The sequence below is a fragment of the Penicillium hispanicum genome (assembly GCF_028827665.1).
Source record: "Penicillium hispanicum strain IBT 35686 chromosome Unknown utg000006l_segment0_segment0, whole genome shotgun sequence".
Lineage (NCBI taxonomy): Eukaryota > Fungi > Ascomycota > Eurotiomycetes > Eurotiales > Aspergillaceae > Penicillium > Penicillium hispanicum.
In genome coordinates, this window is record NW_026623198.1 from 2,887,819 (window position 1) to 2,904,737 (window position 16,919).

The following is a 16,919-nucleotide window of genomic DNA, read 5'->3' on the forward strand; positions in this document are numbered from 1 at the left end:
CGCCCTCTTTGGATTTCCGCATTTAGTCAACTAGCTGACTTACAACTAACGTTGTTTTAGGTAAGACGCGAGAAAAGAATAGTCTAGATCCGATGCACCCAGGAGAGATGCGGTCGCACGAGTAGAGTGCCCGCATGGACAGTCTCGTTCGCGTTCGGACCGATCAGAAGATGGAACTGGGAACCTGAATCGATCTCCCAACTCTTCTTCTCAGAATTGTACACGCCCAACTCATATGGTGTCACAGAGATTTCCACCGTGCACGAGTGCCCTGACTCTAACAGAGGAGACTTGGCAAATCCACAAATCTGTTTCACTGGACGCTTCAACGCGCCTTTTACTGTTCCGACAGGCTGACACCACAATATCACCGTCTGGCGGCCTGGATAATGGGTATCGCCGTTGTGAATAACGCCAACCGGAATTTGAATGGGCCGGGCGTCCTCCATGGTGTAATTTTGGATCTTTGGCTGCAGACTGAAGGTGTTGTAGGACAAGCCATAGCCGATCGGGTACATTGGCTTCTTTCCCAGAAGATCCCACCACCTGCCGCCGACATAGATACCCTCGGAGTATTGGATCTCATGGTTTTCTCCTGGGAACGAGCTGAAGGATGGGCAGTCCTCCAGATGACTGGGATAAGTGACCGGAAGACGACCAGATGGGTTAAATTCACCGCAGAGAACACTCGCCGCGGCATTCCCGAGCTCCTGGCCTTGATACCAGCCGAAAACCACCGCTTGCACTTCGTTGATCCATGGATCCAGCTTCACAGGCGTGCCAGCTTGAATGACCACAATCACGCGCGAGCATACCGCAGAAACTTCCTCGATGAGACGGATCTGTTCTCCTGGCAGCTCGAACAGGGGGATATCTTGGCCTTCTGTCTCCCATTCGCGATCGCGACCCACAACAACAATGCAGGCGTCACTGTCACCGGCTTTGTTGGCCGCCTCCCGAGGAAGGTCTGTCGGGTCCAGCTCTTCGTACCCAAGCCGAATACCCTGGAACTTGTCCTCCATTGGATCCATGCGAGGTAGTAAGTCGGGAGAAAGCTGACGGTCGTGGGACAAATATTCAATTTCCACCTTGTATTCTTGTCCAGCAACCATGTCGTAGGTAAAGATATGCTCGTCAGATCCGTACGTGAAAAATAGGGTACTGCGACCTTCAAAATCACCATCCTCGCTAACCATCAATTTCCCATCAATAAAGAGCTTTGATGGACCAATACTAGCAAGCGAAAGGCTGTGGGTTCCCGTTGTGAGAGGACGAATTATCGCACGTACGCGGAAACCAAAGCCAGTCTCGCCCTGAAGAGATGGGGGAAAGTTGCCGAAGTTGATATAGTACAGCTCGGACCTGCAAACCATATCAGATGGGAAACAAAACTAGTGAAAAACAAATGACAAGGACTTACGTGTGCATGGATTCCACAGGATTCCCTGTCAAGTCGTGGCTGTCATACCAGTCAATCGCACCACCGCCCTCCCCCGTGTCAGGGTTGAAGGCCACGTTGGTGGGAATCATTGGGAGATAGCGGTTAACCTTCGCTCCTACGGACCGCACAATCTCAGTCCCAGTGTTTTCGAAGGCCTTGGTCATCGACTCATCCACGGAGGTCCAGTAGGGTGCCTTGATATAGGAGCTACCTCCCCCGCCGGCAACAACCCGCTGTGCATTCGGACCAACGATGGCCAAGCGTTTCAGGTGCTCAGCGGGATTCAAAGGAAGAGCATCTTTCTCATTCTTCAGCAAAACGACTCCTGCTTGAGCTGCGTTGAGGAGCTTCTCCCGATGAGATGGATTGTCCAGAGTCACTTCCTCCCTATCAGATGCGTCCTCAAAACGGTTGGCTCGATGAAGCAGGTGCAAGACTCGCTTGACGGATCGATCGATTTCTTTCTCGCCCACCTCTCCTTGGGCCATGTACCCCTTGACCTTATCCAAGGTGCGGAATTTTGGTGGGCCTGGCATCTCCAGATCGAGCCCTGCCCGTAGAGTCTGGGGTCCGTCGTGCGCACCACCCCAGTCACTCATTGTGAGGCCCTCCCACTGCCACTCTTCGCGCAAGACAATATCCAGAAGCTCGGTCGATTCATCGCAGTGAAAACCATTGACTCGGTTGTAGGCTGTCATAATGCACCAAGGATCTGCGTCCCGGATCACCATCTGGAAAGGCCGCAGGTATACCTCGCGCAATGCCCGTGTAGGAACAACCGAATTCGAGTGGAATCTGTCGGTCTCTTGATCATTTGCCGCATAGTGTTTGGGCGTGGCCCCAATTCCACGCGACTGGACGCCACGAATGTGGGCTGTAGCGAGCTTTCCGGTCAAGTAGGGATCCTCACTGAATGACTCAAAGTTGCGTCCGCCCAATGGGTGTCGCTGGATGCACATGGTGGGAGCCAGAATCACCGAAGCAGATTTCGATTTGGTCTGTCGGCGGTTAGGATCTGATCCTGCTAGCAGCGTCTTCAATCTACGATTGACTTTACCTCTTCGGCCAGTATCCGCCCCATCTCAAACAGGAGTTGCTCATCCCAGGTAGCACCGAGACTGACGCCACTCGGGAGAAACGCCGCGGGGACTCCATCCCCAAACACTTGACCGCGAGCGCCTGATGGACCATCGGAAACCTATCATCATTTTAGAGAAGAGGATCATTGCCTGTAGTTGGGGATCAGATGGCGGCGCTTCATACCTTCAAAGGAGGAATCCCGAGCCGTGGAATGCCGGTGGTTCTCCAGGTCGAGTGTCCCGCCAGCAGGGAGATTTTCTCGTCCAGAGTCAACCGGGCAAGAAGATTGTCCACATTCACTTCTGGGGCCATCCTGCACGTTGCTCGGTAGAGACTATCGACGGACGTGAACCCCGCGCTGGACACAAGCCTTTTTTAAAAAACAAAGTTCCCTACACGGGGAATGGAATTTAGATTCCGCTCACCTTGGTGGGGGCTTCGAGGATACTATTACTCTACGTTTTGCTCCCAACAGCTTATCAGCACATAGCAATCATTATGGCGCGTGATGATCAGTGGCAATGTTCTCCTATCAAGCCCAAATCCGTGGGTCGATCTATCGTGTCAAATGAATCCAGTAGCTTGGAGCAAAGACGCCAAGCACTGCTTGGTGTGTCTCTATAAGGGCAAGCAACACGAGAAAACAGCCAAGTCAGGCACTATTCAACAACGGCATTAAATGAATTCGCTGCTACACCAGTAACAGGTTCTAGCGTGTATCATGCGAAATGACACAGCCCGAGACATTTCTTTTTTATTTTCTTTCCAGTTTTCTTCTGAGATTGCATCTATACTGGGATTGCGCGAGGCCAATCATTGTAATTCTCATCCGGGTGCTGATAGGGACCATAGTTGACCATCCCACCCCTGTCATTGGAAGCCAATGGAATACCATTTTGCACGCGGGTCATGAAGTCCTGGATGATGTTAGACTGCTTCACCGCAATGATTCATACTTTGATGCTTCTTGACATACCGGGTTATATATGAAGGGTCGTGCGAAGGTGATGAGGTCAATTTGGTTGTCTTGGATCAACTCTTCGGCCTCTTCGATAGTATACTCATGGTTCACCATGAGTAATGTTTTACTTCCGGGGTACTTGATAACGGGCCCAAAGTCCTTCACGGGATCGTACCCTGGTGGCAGAGCCTTGCTCTCTTCCCTGGGGCCGACTTTGAAGTAATTATCGTTCGTCCGGCTGACGGCGCACCCCCGTCGCGACAGATTGATGAAACCCAGATTACGCTTCATTAACTCGCTGATGTAGTACGAGTAGGTGTCCCTCATTTCGTCGTACGAGACTGCAGTGTCATTGTAGTCGTCTGGGGGGCATATTTTGATGCCGACAGCTCGTGGGCCCCAGACGGAAAGAATGGCGTCAAGGACCTCCAGAGGGAATCGACATCGGTTTTCCACCGATCCTCCGTATTGATCCGTTCGGAGATTGGCGTGCCTAATGTAGTCAGTTTTGCGCTTTGCGCATCGGGGGAGAAGGACGACGCACGAGCAAAGAAAGTTATGCAACAGATAGCCCCTAAATATATTTGCTATCAGCACTCGCAATGCGGACCCGTGAGTTTGCGATCTCACCCTTGGGACAACAACTCAATTCCATCGAAGCCAGTTTCTTTGGCCAACTTCACGGACGCCCGGAACTGCTCGACAATTACTTTTGGATCTTCGATTTCGGTAATATTCTCCGTATGGCCCTGTTTTGCAATTGTCTTAGTCCTCGTGTTGACAGAGGTCTGTTCGGTTTGATGTCAGGCATTACCGGGGCACCTTCCAGCGTCCGAAACTTGCCCCCTCGAGCCTTCACTTTGGAGGGAGCCAACACTGGATATCCAGAATCTTTCAGCAGTGGCATCCGATCGTTTTGAATCCGACCTAGATGACGAAGCCAAACGGTTAGTCAGGACCGTCACGTTGGCGAGAGGTTCCTGCGTAGCGACTTACCAGGATGCCACGGCTGAAAAAGAATCTTGCCCCCTTCGCGGTGCACGGCGTCCACCACTGGCTTCCAGGCCTCTGAGTGGCTGCGATCGAACATCACTGGTGCATGAGGCCATTCCGCGCCATGGAGAGAGATGAAAGTCCCTTCGGCCACAATCAGGCCAACTCCGTCGCGTGCCCGATCCGCGTAGTGCTTAGCAATTGACTCGGTGGGCTTGCCATTGTCAGTACACCGGTTACGCGTCATAGAGCCCATGCAGACACGATTCCGGAGTAGCAGATCATCTCCCAGTGTGACTGGCTCTAGCATGCGAGGCATTGTTGATAGGGAAAGATTCGAGGGTGAGAGGGGGCAGCTTTCGAGGGAAAATCGACTGTGTGTCTTTAATTGGGAGGAGCATCTAGGTCGAATGGAGGCCAGAGATTGGTGATGGGGTTGGAAACACGATTGGAAAGAGACGCGGAATGTGAATTCCGCGAGGGTTTTGCTGCTCGGTTCCGAGAAGACCTGAGATATACTCTGGGGAAGACCACACGATAGGCATCGGCACCGACGCGTCTCGACACGCCTCTGTGGTAGCTGGTAATCTGCTCGTCTGTCCCCCGTTCGAAAGATAAGATTGTGGGAATGTGCTTTCCGCTGCTCCAACCAATGCTAGGTCTCGCGTGGATGGAGGATATCTCCTGGTCAGAGCGAACCCCTATCTATGCTTGATCCAAGTGGCAACTAAAGCACTCCAGGGGGGCGCTTATACGTTCCAGTCGCCTTTTTAAGATGCCCTCGAGAACGGTGTGACGAGGGGAGGAACTCAACCAATATATTGTTGTTTCCTTTCACAATGCTCGACAAGAAGGAATCGCCACCGGTCGAGAAACTTGGATCAGCGGAAAAGGAGATCCAGGGAACCTTGGAAAACACCTCGATTGAATACACCTGGGCGGAACAGTTTCGTGAACTGAAGAAATCTCGACGCACAGTATGTGCAGGTGAGTGGCCGCGATAGCGCAATCCCCCCTTCCCATGGGCAGTGATTAACGAGACAAATTGAAAGCATTGGCATGCTCCTCGGCTGCCGTTCTCGTCGGCTATGATATGACCCTAATTGGCTCGATCATCGCAAATTCGGAGTTTATTGAACATTTTGGCACCTACGATCACGGAATTCAGCAATGGACACTCCCGGCCAACTATCAACTCATCTGGAGTATTGTCCAGTATATCGCGGCGATTGCGGGCGCCGTCGGTGTTGGGTTTCTTAACGATGTCTTCGGCCGAAGGATCTGCTTCTTTGTGATCATCAGGTACGTCTAGGCCCAACTTGTCCCAGAGTGCCGCCTCCGACTGACTAGACATGCTCTCCTAGTCTTACCTTGATCGGAACCGCCGTCGAACTTGTCTCGCCCGGTTGGAAAGTATGGAATGTGGCCAAACTCCTCATGGGAGTCGCAATGGGCTTCATGCAAGCAAACACACCGAGTTATGTGTCCGAACTCTCTCCGGTATCCATCCGTGGCTTCATGCTTTCTCTGTTTCAGTTCTGGATTAACCTCGGATCCTTCATTGGAGCCTGTGTCTTGGAAGGCACGTCCACCATCGTGGGTGGGTGGTCCTGGAAAGCTGCTATTGCCAGCCAATTTGGCCTTTGTGCCTTTTGTCTGCTGGTTTTTATTCCATTGGTTCCAGAATCACCCTTCTACTTGGTCCGTCATCACCAACCAGAAAAGGCAAGAGCGGTCCTGCTTCGACTACGAGCAAACGAGCCTGGGTATTCGGTCGACCTGGAGCTGGAAACTATCAGAGAGACGCTGGACCAGGAGCTGCGGGCCTCAACGGAAGCACCATCATACCTGGACTGCTTTCGAGGTACGGACCTGCGACGAACCCTCATCGCCGTTCTACCGATGGTGATGCAGGGGTTCTCTGGGTATTCTCTCTGTGGAAACTATCTGGCTTATTTTCTCACCATGTCCGGTGTCTCTGATGCCTTCGTCATCACAGTAATCTCAATGCTGTGTGCCATCTTTGCGACTCTGCTCTCCTTCATTCTGGTGGAGAAGATAGGTCGTCGTCCCCAGCTTCTGACGGGCTGTGCTGGGATGCTGACGTGTCTTCTCGCCATTGGAATTATTGGCTGTGTTAACTACCCTTCACGAGGGAGTGGTATAGCGGTTGCGACTTTTTGCATCATTTGGAGCATCTTCTACTACCTCTCAGTTGGTGCGGTGGGATGGACAATTGTGGGAGAAATTTCCTCGACTCGGTTGAGAGCCAAAACCACGTCGCTCGCAGCGGCGATGAATTCCCTCTTCAATATGGCATTTTCAATTGCCATTCCATACCTGATCAACGCCAATGAGGCCAATCTGGGCCCGAAGACCGGTTTTGTATTTTTTGCTCCCTTCGTGCTGTTTGCGGTCATTGCCTTCTTTACTATTCCGGAGACCAAGAAGCTGTCGTTCCAGGAACTGAACTACAAGTTCGAGACTCGCATGCCGGCAAGGAAGTTCCAATGATGACGAGGGCTGATTAACCCCTGCGTTGTGTGATACCGATGGTGCTGATGTCAATTTAATGGCAAATATTCCTTGATTCTAATTAGTCGGGTCCTCCTATAATCCGACAGTCTGGATTGATAGGTATATGGATGTATGCAGATTTGACCAATTGGAACCACGAAGTCTGTCTTGCTAAACTGCCCACATTACCAATTTATCTATCCAATCTTAGGAGCGAACAATGATTGATCAAATAAAGGACAATGTCGATAGCAGTGGGGAATCACAGTCATTTTACCGCACATTCCAACTCCGCCAGCCTCAGAGGTGGCCACTGTATTTTAACACGTATTCTCTACTGTAGCTCAAAAAGAACACAACTATCATCGTTTCCTGGTTGAACTATCCACCTTGATCTGACACGGACGCGAGGGAAAGTGACTACCGAAACTCCACCATCCATAATGCTTCTTGAGAGCTGTATAGATAGCTTCAGTCTGTAAACCTCTCCATTCATCTCCTTCCCTCCTCTCTCAGGGCACTTGGTTGTTTTGTTCTGCCCTGGATCTGTCTTCTAGTATCTATCTTTGTTTCCTCTGCTTATTTCCTATCTTAGCCTTTGATGGTATCTACGACGATATCAAATTTGACTCGCCAGATTTAATCTAGAAGCGGAATGTCAATTCCGGCACACGCCTCCCCTCCTCGGTAAGATATTTCGTTTATTTTTTTGGTGAGGGGAGGGCATAAATAGTGAGATCCTATAATGTCGCCGCTAATTTCTTCTCTTGGTCTTTTCCTTCTCATCATCTGAACATATAATCAATGCCTGTACTTCCACACCATGACCGCATCTACTCTACCACTTTCTCAAGCGGTCGTCAGCACTCCTATAGTCGGGAAATCATTGGATCTCCGCTACACGAAAGGTCATCAAGTACGACGGCCAAACGACGGAGAAGTCGTCGTAAAGCTCGCCTGGTCAGGGATTTGCAGTAGTGTGAGTGCTGCCCTCTTTACGATATTTTTCTGCTTGCACTGACGTTGGGAGGATGCGATATTTTCAACTGGACCCCTTCCTGGCTACTCAGGGGAGAACCATATCGCCGGGCATGAAGGGATAGGGGTGGTAGTGCAAAGTCATGATCCATCTCATCTTAACAAGGCAGTTGCTATTAGGTATATGGGCTCCTACTGCAACCAGTGCCTCTACTGCACGCGTGATATTGTTGAGTCGTGCACCCAGCAGACCAACTTTCCCAAACAATATAGTGGAACCTTCCAACAATACATGACGGTTCCTTGGCAGACCGTCAATGAGCTGCCTGCCTGGGTCCTGGATGAGCGGTGCTCTGCCCATATATCACACTATGCGGCGGCCCTGTGCTCCGGCTCGACTGCCTTGCGAAGCGTGGAAGCTGCTTCTTTGCAACCCGGTGATCTGATCATGGTATCGGGCATCTTTGGGGCGATCGGGCATCTCGTCGGAATGCTCGCCAAGGCGGTCTTCCATGCCAAAGTGATTGGAGTAGACCTCGAGTGGAAGGAAGCATCCGCTCCAGTCTGGTTCGACAAAAGCAAAGTCTACGATTGGTTCGTCCCCGCGCAAGGTGCAGGTGACTCTTCAGGAACGATTTACCGGGATATGCTGAGAGCAGCATGTAAAAAAGCTAGGCCTGGTCAATTCTCGTCTGGCGTTGAGATGCCGGATGCCGTTATTATTGCAACCAGCTCTGCATCTGCCTATCAGGATTTACATAAATGTGTTCGTGATGGAGGATCGGTCATATGTGTTGGGTAACCTACCATCTCCCCCTGTCCTCCTCATGGACTGGACTAACCATGCCTTGATAGTGCACCCAAAGGCCCATGCTCCATCACCATCCCTGCTCGTGAATTCATGGAGCGTCAGCTACGGTTCCAAGGGTCAATGATGGGCGGATTCCGTGATGCTTTACGAATGATGGAATATTTCCACGGTGGAATCATTCTGCCTCAGGTCCAGAGAGTGATGTTAGCGGACGTACCTCACTCCCTACGGGATATTTCGGACTCCAAATGTTTTGGCAAGGCAGTGGTTGACATTAGCGGCGGGAGTACTAAACCTGATTCCGAGGAGCATTAACCTGGGAGCTACCGAGTACCCCTGTTGAGTAGATAATTGCCTAGTTGCTACATGCATGAAATCACGGTATATCTGGAGATACTTTCAGTTACCGTTTTCCTCGTCCAATATTACCCGACCTTTCTATTTGTTATATCTATCCCAACCTCTGGTCCGCCCAGTAGGGACAAGTCGGCTTCTCCACTTTCAGGCGGAATTCATCTTCCTATCATCCATCACGGATTCGGAGTGGAGTGGACCGATCAGGATCCCAAGCTCCAGAATTTTACCCACTCGAGATGCTGCTATGTATAATACAACCCACAGAGTCAAAGCAGTAACGTGCTTCCCAAGGCGATAAATTACAATGATCGTGGCTTCTATGGAGTCTATACTCCATGGACATACGCGGAATACTGGTTATACACATGGGGCAAGGCCCGGAAACGTTTCCAAGAGAGCACTATGCAAACAAATATATTGACAATACAAGTAGCTCAATTACACAGATTTACGATATTGTCATTCTTTGGCGTTTGATTTGCTTCGAACTTTTACAGATAGTGAGATATGCTAGTCTGTATATATAACACATAAGAATGCTCAATTCACGTCGTGGATTTATTGATCTGAGCTTATCATGATTAGGGCTTGAATATGGTGGTCACTGATAGGAAAATCACATAGTTAACTAGTTAAGTAGTTAGGTACGCGATCGGTGTCGATCCATGGCCAGCCGCGTGATCATCCGTCAGCCAATTTCGATGCCTGCTATACCGTTACCTAGGTAGGTAGTCTAGACCTTTCCCCGCATATCACTCCTCCGCCGCGCTCTTTGCAAATTAGTCTACTGGCAGCGAGCCTGATCCATCTCCAAGTCTTCGCATCACCCACACAGCTCACACCCTACGCGTCGCGAGCCGACAATGGACCGCAGAAAACCCCAGCGGCGGAATCCACAATCCGGCGCTAGAAGATCCGCTGCATCAGTCCGCGGCAGGTACGTTTTTCGTGCGTGCGATGAATGTAGACGACGAAGAGCCAAGGTAGGAGACCAGTAGATTCCTTCTGCCTGTCACTTGCATGTATGGGTCACTTGGAATCTGCGAAGAGTGCTTCCCCTCCCCACCCCTACCTCTACAATCCCCTTGCCGATGACGGTCTATCATCATTGCGCGGCTTGCTCTACCTCTGTTCTACGTTAGCTGACCCCTGACCCTGATGGATAGTGCAATGGAGAGACTCCATGTTCAAGATGTCTCAGTCGTGGAGCTCATTGTGAATACACCACGAGTGACCACCGCGGGACCGCCCCAAAGTCGCTCATTGATCTCTTGCAGTCTCGCATCAACTTGCTGGAGAAAGTCTTGAAGTTACATTCAATTGACGTGGACGCTTCTATTACGGAGCTGAAAGGGGGTGAAGAGCCGTTATCCGAAGGTGAATCCACCACAAGTGCGTCTCCATCAGATTTCGATCATCTCTGCACCGAGTCAACAGAAGCCTTGTATCTGGATGGCTCCCTTGGGTTTGAATGTGATGGCGAAGCACGATACTTTGGTCCTAGCAGCGGACGTGCTGAGTTATTGCAATATTTAAATAGTGAGTCAACAAGCTGGTCGCACACAATCCTTCTTGCATCCCACAGAAAAGTTAAGCCTGACCCTTCTCCTAAAACTCCACAGTTGATATTGCACCAACGCCACATGAAGATACACATTGGACTGTTGCACTAGGCGAGCATTCCCAGCTAGGTGGTATGAATGACATATCATGGGATCTTGCCGAGCACCTCATTGACATCTACTTTCAATGGGAACAACCGTGGCACCAAGTAGTTGATGAAAATTTGTTTCGACAGAGCCACAAAGACAAGGGCCGATACTTCAGTCCACTGTTGCTAAACTCCATTCTAGCCCTTGGTTCTCGCTACTCAGATAGGCGGGATGTACGGTCTGATCCAGATGATCCTAGCACAGCTGGTCAGCTCTTTCTTGAAAATGCTGAGGTGATGCTACATTTTGATCTTAGATCACCTACTATCACCACTATTCAGTCACTTTCAGTCATGGCTCTTGCTTACGTCGTAAGCCCCCCCGCCTCAGGTTACCCCTGAAATTCTTCTAATCTTGATCTAATTCAACATCATTAGGCAATAGGCCAGGATGCGGCAGGCTGGCTACGCCACGGCATGGCTATTCGCATGGCCATTGATATGGGATTCAATCTAGATTCAACCATCCTCGTGCGCTCTCAACAGCTGTCTGCGGAAGAAGCTTGGTTGCGGTCGCAGATATATTGGGCGCTATACTGCACAGACAAATTGTGGGCAACTTACACTGGTCGTGTATGCACTATGCTTGTAAGTTTGTCCCTACAATACCTTCAGCTCTTTTCACCCGCTTCTGAGCCGTCGCTCACTTGAATTCTCGGGATGAAGGACTGCCAGAGCTCTATTCCTCTGCCATCACCGCAGCCATTTACGGAGGACAACAGCACTTCGGGTGTCTTAAGCTCCAGATATGGTGGTTTACTTCCAACTCTCCATCGCGCAATGTCAGCTCACTGTCAGATTCTCGAGAATATCTTGGTGAATTTGTGAGTATCCACTCATACTATTGGAAGACATAACAACTGACGGCTTCTGTAGCTATGGCCCTAAGAAGCGGCCGCCCCATACTCAGATGCGAACTTTATTCGAAAAATACCTACTGGATCTTAGACGATGGAACTATTCCTTGCCAGTGGAGTTGAAGGTGGAGCGGACGGGGAAACCTAACACTTTCCCTCACGCTTACACACTGAATATGTGCTATCACACCTCCATCATTTTGATATGCAAACCATTCCTCCCCAAACATGGTGCTGAGTCTACGCAGGCAGAGACAGTATCACATCCTGGGACCGAATCCGTCACACAGAAAGCAATTTCTCTGTGTGCTGAAGCCGCTGAAAAAATTTCTTCTCTCAGTCAGCAATATCGTGCAACTTTTGGCAGTTTTCGAAAAAGCCCTGTCACCGCTACCCACTGCACCCTCTCTGCTGCACTTGTGACCATACAAGCAGACGGCCCCAGGAACCAAAAGAGTGGCAGATCAACTCTTCGTCACATAGAATCCTGCTTGAAGACCCTTGAACAGCTTTCGTACTCATGGGCCCCTGCTGAACGCTATTGGCGCAGTGTTCAGTGCATGATTGCAGATCGGCAGCAGTCAAGAGCTGGTCACTCCAAAGCAAATTCATCGATCGCACCGGTTTTAGACCCTATGCCTGGAAGCCTGGAAGATCCATCCCATGAAGAACAGGGGGCCTCCCAAGAGAACCCCTCATCTGGGTGGTTTTCTGGTGTATCGCCTAATGGCTTTGAAACGGAAGAACTGGGTCTTCAAAATTCGGATTTTCTGGACGCTTTCATGGATCAGCATGATGCGTTGGGGTCTTCCTTGTTATTTCCTCCTGAATTCTAAAATCTTTCTATCCAGATAATTGTATTAAATTCCTTGTGCCAGGGTGGTCTAGTCGCTCGAAGCGGTACATCCTTACTACGTCTGGGGCCCGGGCGCACCGTTAGCTGCCTGGTAGTACAAATAGAATTCCCAGGTTCCATTGGAATGCAAATGTTCTTGAATCGGACCGCGCAAGTCTGGTCTTGGAAGGAACCGCCAACACTCCGGTTCTGCCTCGGATCGCATCTGGACAGTCGCCACTCTTTACGCGAAACCCACCAAGGTTGCGGCTCACCCAGCGGATTACTTACGGACCCCAGGCAGGCTACTGATAACAGATTGAGTAAGCGCGAAATCACATACTGTTTGCCCAGAATTCAGGAATCAGACTTCTCGGATGATAAGCTAGGCTATAAACGATTTAAAGATGATAAAGAATGTTCGTTGTGGTCGCCAATCCACTGATTATACTTCATCCATCTATGACGCTCTTAGACAGAACTGAGATACCGGAATGTAGTTTCCGGTCACCGATTATCAATGATATCCTCACACTACACATATCCAACGTCAACCTTGTACAGATTGTGTCATCCCCTGAGTTGGTCCACTCACTATTCACTCTGAGGATCACGTTTCATAGATATTTGCACGGCTTCAGGTGCTGTGGTAAAGTATTTTGCCAGAAGTATGCGTAGCAGCCAATAAAACACTTCCTATTTAGGGCGGTATATCCACTTTACGAAGGCGGTATATGGGGGCTACCTTGGGGGGTCTCGATTACTTTGGAAACGCCAATTGTGATTGGAACGTCTTGAAAAGCATATTGATGGTGTATGTTATATTCCCAGAGACGATGCAGAACTTCACAAGTTTCAGTTTGAGAGCTTTTGCTATGGCCGATGTGTAGTCATCGGTATGATTGGCGGAATGTGGATTCCGCCATGGCAACAGTATTTGATCTGAGCTCTTTCCCTGGCTTCGAGAATAGTCATACCCGATCGATTATCCCATTCGAAGTTTGTGTTTCGTCAATCGACTTCCCTCCAACCCACTTCGTCATGTCTCACCTCCAGTACTACGCTTACAAGGGTTCCGGCGAGAAGAAGCGCCAAAACTTCAAGTACAGCCAAGCAGTCCGGATTGGCGATCGCATCGAATGCGCGGGCCAAGGTGAGCTGCTCACCAAGTGTTCCTTGTCCGTGGGGCTCTAATGGAAACTTATCATCTAGGTGGCTGGGACCGTGAGACGGACGTCTTCCCCACGGAGATCAATGCTCAGATCGATCAAGCATTCGCCAACGTCGAGGCCAACCTGAAGGATGCCGGTGGCGAGGGCTGGAGCCAGGTGTTCCGTGTGAACTCGTACCATGTGCCGATCAACAATGAGGCATTGGCCGCCATGGTGCGCAACTTTGAAAAGTACATGCCCGGCCATCAGCCCATTTGGACTTGCGTCGGAGTTACTCGCCTTGGGGAGGATGACATGCGCGTTGAGATTGAAGTCGTTGCGCATGTCCCGAACTGATCTGCTCATGATCAAGTGTGGGGGCAATTCTATGAATTCAGCTGTTCAAATGATTCTCGACAGCTACTTCTTACTGCAGCTACTTCTTACTGTGTAGCTACTCGTGTAGGGGAATATTTTCGAAGAATGGATCGGAAGGGGGGCTGCCTCACGGCTCAGGCCTCCGCAATCAGCGGCATTGACGAGGAATGGAACCATGCATGTATATACGAACGCCGAGTCAGACATCGTTGGCCATGGACGAATGAGTATAGCCTATGGTGTCTAAAGAAATAAATTCGCTTTCCAATAACTTGATCCCTGATGTATTGAGAGATTGGTCAGCGTACACGACCTCCAGCCTTCTCTCCCTTGTAGATATCCATGGATAGGAGATCTACACTAGAAGAGCAAGGAAAACAGGCCTATAGACTGGAACTATCTACACATCGCGCCGTGGGGTGCCTCACGGCTCAGGCATATTTTATCAGAAGACAACCCAAGGCATGAAACATGGAAGGTATCCCATTCTTTGGGGACGTCCAATTCACCATGGAGGTACTTGGTATGTCTCCCTAGCGGTGTCCTTGTCGAGCTTCTGTAAGCAAGGCCCTCGGCCTTCACTCTGGTCAGGTAGTCCGGCTAGGCGGAATGTGAACTCCTATCAACAATAACAACACCAGATAGAATCGGTTTTCGAGAAACTCGGTTGGTCGAAACGGCTTTCGTTTCAGTCAATTTCCACGCACCTGCCATGCTTATCGCGATGCTTATCTTTTGGCTTCCAGATCGCTGAACTAAATCTAGATCGCCAAGGCGAAGCTGTTACACTTATATAGTTTGGACAAGCCCAGGGTTGGAACTAATTGTCTACTGTCTTTTGCACAATTTGGCGAAATACCAGCAGGGCTGCAAGTTCTCTTTTTTTAGCTGCTGAGCCCGTATCAGGCTACAACGATGCTGGGCATTGATCGACTCGAAGGAAGTGCGCTTCGTGCGACCATTTTGGTCACATGTGGTTTCTGCTTCACGTTGTTCGGCTATGATCAGGGTGTCCTCGGAGGAGTCATCAGTGTGCCATTATTCTTAAAGGCCATCAATAATCCAGATTCTACAATTCAAGGCGTTGTGGTCTCTATATTTGATGTTGGATGTATGGTACGTGAGAATTTCCGACCGCCTTGGACTCCCAAGAGAATGCTCTAACCCGCATCTTCTAGGTTGGATGCGGTCTTTCGGCAGTATATGGTCTAACTCTTGGTCGTCGTAACGCCTTGATGGCCGGGGGCGCACTAATTGTCCTGGGTGGTGCGGGTCAAGCGGCGGTCTTTCACATTGCACAAATGGTGATTTTTCGAATTATCGCTGGCGTGGGTTTGGGAGTTGTCTCCTCCACGGTGCCGGTATGGCTCTCAGAAACATCCAAACCCGGGAAAAGAGGACGAAATGTGGCGATTCAACTGATCCTCGTGCTATTTGGAAACGTCACGTCCTACTGGATCAACTATGGTGTGCCTCGAAGCTCCATTGCCCATCACGGCATTTACTGACCGGTCCCAGCATTGAGCTATACCACCGGCCAGATCACCATCCGATTCCCACTTGCATGGCAATGTTTCTATCCAATTGTGGCACTTCTTCTGGCAACTCAACTTCCCGAGTCGCCCCGGGTGTTATATCTATGGAACAAGGCGGAAGAAGCGGACGAAGTACTACGACAACTGCGCGGAGCAAGTTCGATCCATGACCCCGAACTTGCGAATGAAAAGAAAGAGATTCTCGATGGCATTGCTTTTGACCAAGAGCGCACGAGTGGCGATCCATTGTGGCGGATCTTGTTCTGGGACAAGTCTCCGATTCGGAACAGTCGTAGACTGTTCATCATTGTTATGATACAGGGGCTTCAGCAGCTCGGTAAGTATTCCAGATTGCTTGGCCGATCGTTTCTGACCTTTTCGTGACAACCTTAGGTGGTGCCAACGTCATTGCATATTATCAGACGGAATTGTTTTCGCAATCTGTCAAGCTGGCACCCAACATTTCTAAACTTGTGGCAGGCTGTTCGGCAATTTGCTATATGATGGGTACCTTTCCGGCTGCCTACCTAGTTGAAAAGCTGGGGCGTCGACGACTGATGCTCGCCGGGTCATTCGGTTGCTTCACGACCATGCTGATCTTCATGATTCTCCTAGCTCTTGGGGAAGGGAACGTTTCGATGGGTTGGGGTGCGGTAGCGATGTTGTTTCTTTTCGAGTTGTAGGTACCCCTGTCCCCTGCCCAGTGCATCCCGTGAGATACTTTCCTAACCTTTGCCTGCCAGTATCTACGCGACAAGCTGGTGCTCAGTTGTTTGGGTATATTGCCCGGAGATTTCGCCTCTCCGTTTCCGGCACATCAATACTTCACTCGGCGTTATGTCTCAATGGGCGATGACGTTCCTCACGGTAATGATGGCTCCGACTGCTATCCAAAACACGGGATGGAGGATATATATCTTTTTCGTCATAGCCAATTTCCTTCAGATGCCGTTCGGTGGGTTGACCTCATGTGCACTTCCTCTTATCGTGCCAAGGGCTGATTTGGCTCCGTACAGTCTTCTTCTTTTGTCCAGAAACGTCCGGCAAGAAGCTAGAGGATATTGATGCCTTTTTTGAGGCTGCATTGGTCGTTGACAACATCGATGTCGAGCAGCCCGAGCCGTCAAAGGGCACAATGGACGAAAAAGCAAGGGAGATTTGAACAAGCCCGATTTTTGGGTAAATATTGAACGGATCAGGCGGGAGCGATCTATGCTGATGGTTGTTATCAAGGAGTCGGCTTTGATAGCTAGATATCTATGAGCGATGAAACTTATCCAACGGGGATCCTCGCAGCCTAGTCCATAAGTTGGA

General features: G+C 50.1%; 7 protein-coding genes across 7 annotated transcripts; 5 read left to right on the plus strand and 2 right to left on the minus strand.

The window, feature by feature from the left end:
* Positions 1–83: 83 nt before the first annotated feature.
* On the minus strand, positions 84–2,833 carry N7459_007421 (beta-glucosidase; the record flags this gene model as incomplete). Its single annotated transcript, XM_056946589.1, has 4 exons — positions 84–1,362; positions 1,421–2,439; positions 2,499–2,639; positions 2,705–2,833. 4 exons carry the CDS (start codon positions 2,831–2,833, stop codon positions 84–86), a joined length of 2,568 nt encoding a protein of 855 aa, XP_056798588.1.
* A 476-nt stretch (positions 2,834–3,309) lies between these two features.
* On the minus strand, positions 3,310–4,794 carry N7459_007422 (Aldolase-type TIM barrel; the record flags this gene model as incomplete). The annotated part of the gene is made up of 5 exons (XM_056946590.1): positions 3,310–3,438; positions 3,498–3,975; positions 4,113–4,231; positions 4,297–4,409; positions 4,479–4,794. 5 exons carry the CDS (start codon positions 4,792–4,794, stop codon positions 3,310–3,312), a joined length of 1,155 nt encoding a protein of 384 aa, XP_056798589.1.
* A 520-nt stretch (positions 4,795–5,314) lies between these two features.
* Positions 5,315–6,989, plus strand: N7459_007423 (uncharacterized protein; the record flags this gene model as incomplete). Its single annotated transcript, XM_056946591.1, has 3 exons — positions 5,315–5,462; positions 5,528–5,777; positions 5,840–6,989. The coding sequence occupies 3 exons, from the start codon at positions 5,315–5,317 to the stop codon at positions 6,987–6,989; spliced, it is 1,548 nt and encodes a 515-aa protein (XP_056798590.1).
* An 826-nt stretch (positions 6,990–7,815) lies between these two features.
* On the plus strand, positions 7,816–9,096 carry N7459_007424 (uncharacterized protein; the record flags this gene model as incomplete). The annotated part of the gene is made up of 3 exons (XM_056946592.1): positions 7,816–7,971; positions 8,023–8,768; positions 8,826–9,096. 3 exons carry the CDS (start codon positions 7,816–7,818, stop codon positions 9,094–9,096), a joined length of 1,173 nt encoding a protein of 390 aa, XP_056798591.1.
* A 905-nt stretch (positions 9,097–10,001) lies between these two features.
* Positions 10,002–12,542, plus strand: N7459_007425 (fungal specific transcription factor domain-containing protein; the record flags this gene model as incomplete). The annotated part of the gene is made up of 6 exons (XM_056946593.1): positions 10,002–10,075; positions 10,340–10,677; positions 10,761–11,161; positions 11,228–11,437; positions 11,516–11,673; positions 11,726–12,542. 6 exons carry the CDS (start codon positions 10,002–10,004, stop codon positions 12,540–12,542), a joined length of 1,998 nt encoding a protein of 665 aa, XP_056798592.1.
* Positions 12,543–13,582: 1,040 nt separating this feature from the next.
* N7459_007426 (RidA family protein) lies at positions 13,583–14,049 on the plus strand (the record flags this gene model as incomplete). The annotated part of the gene is made up of 2 exons (XM_056946594.1): positions 13,583–13,694; positions 13,754–14,049. 2 exons carry the CDS (start codon positions 13,583–13,585, stop codon positions 14,047–14,049), a joined length of 408 nt encoding a protein of 135 aa, XP_056798593.1.
* A 936-nt stretch (positions 14,050–14,985) lies between these two features.
* Positions 14,986–16,767, plus strand: N7459_007427 (MFS transporter; the record flags this gene model as incomplete). Its single annotated transcript, XM_056946595.1, has 6 exons — positions 14,986–15,186; positions 15,249–15,537; positions 15,589–15,942; positions 15,999–16,284; positions 16,349–16,560; positions 16,622–16,767. The coding sequence occupies 6 exons, from the start codon at positions 14,986–14,988 to the stop codon at positions 16,765–16,767; spliced, it is 1,488 nt and encodes a 495-aa protein (XP_056798594.1).
* Between the last annotated feature and the right edge of the window lie 152 nt (positions 16,768–16,919).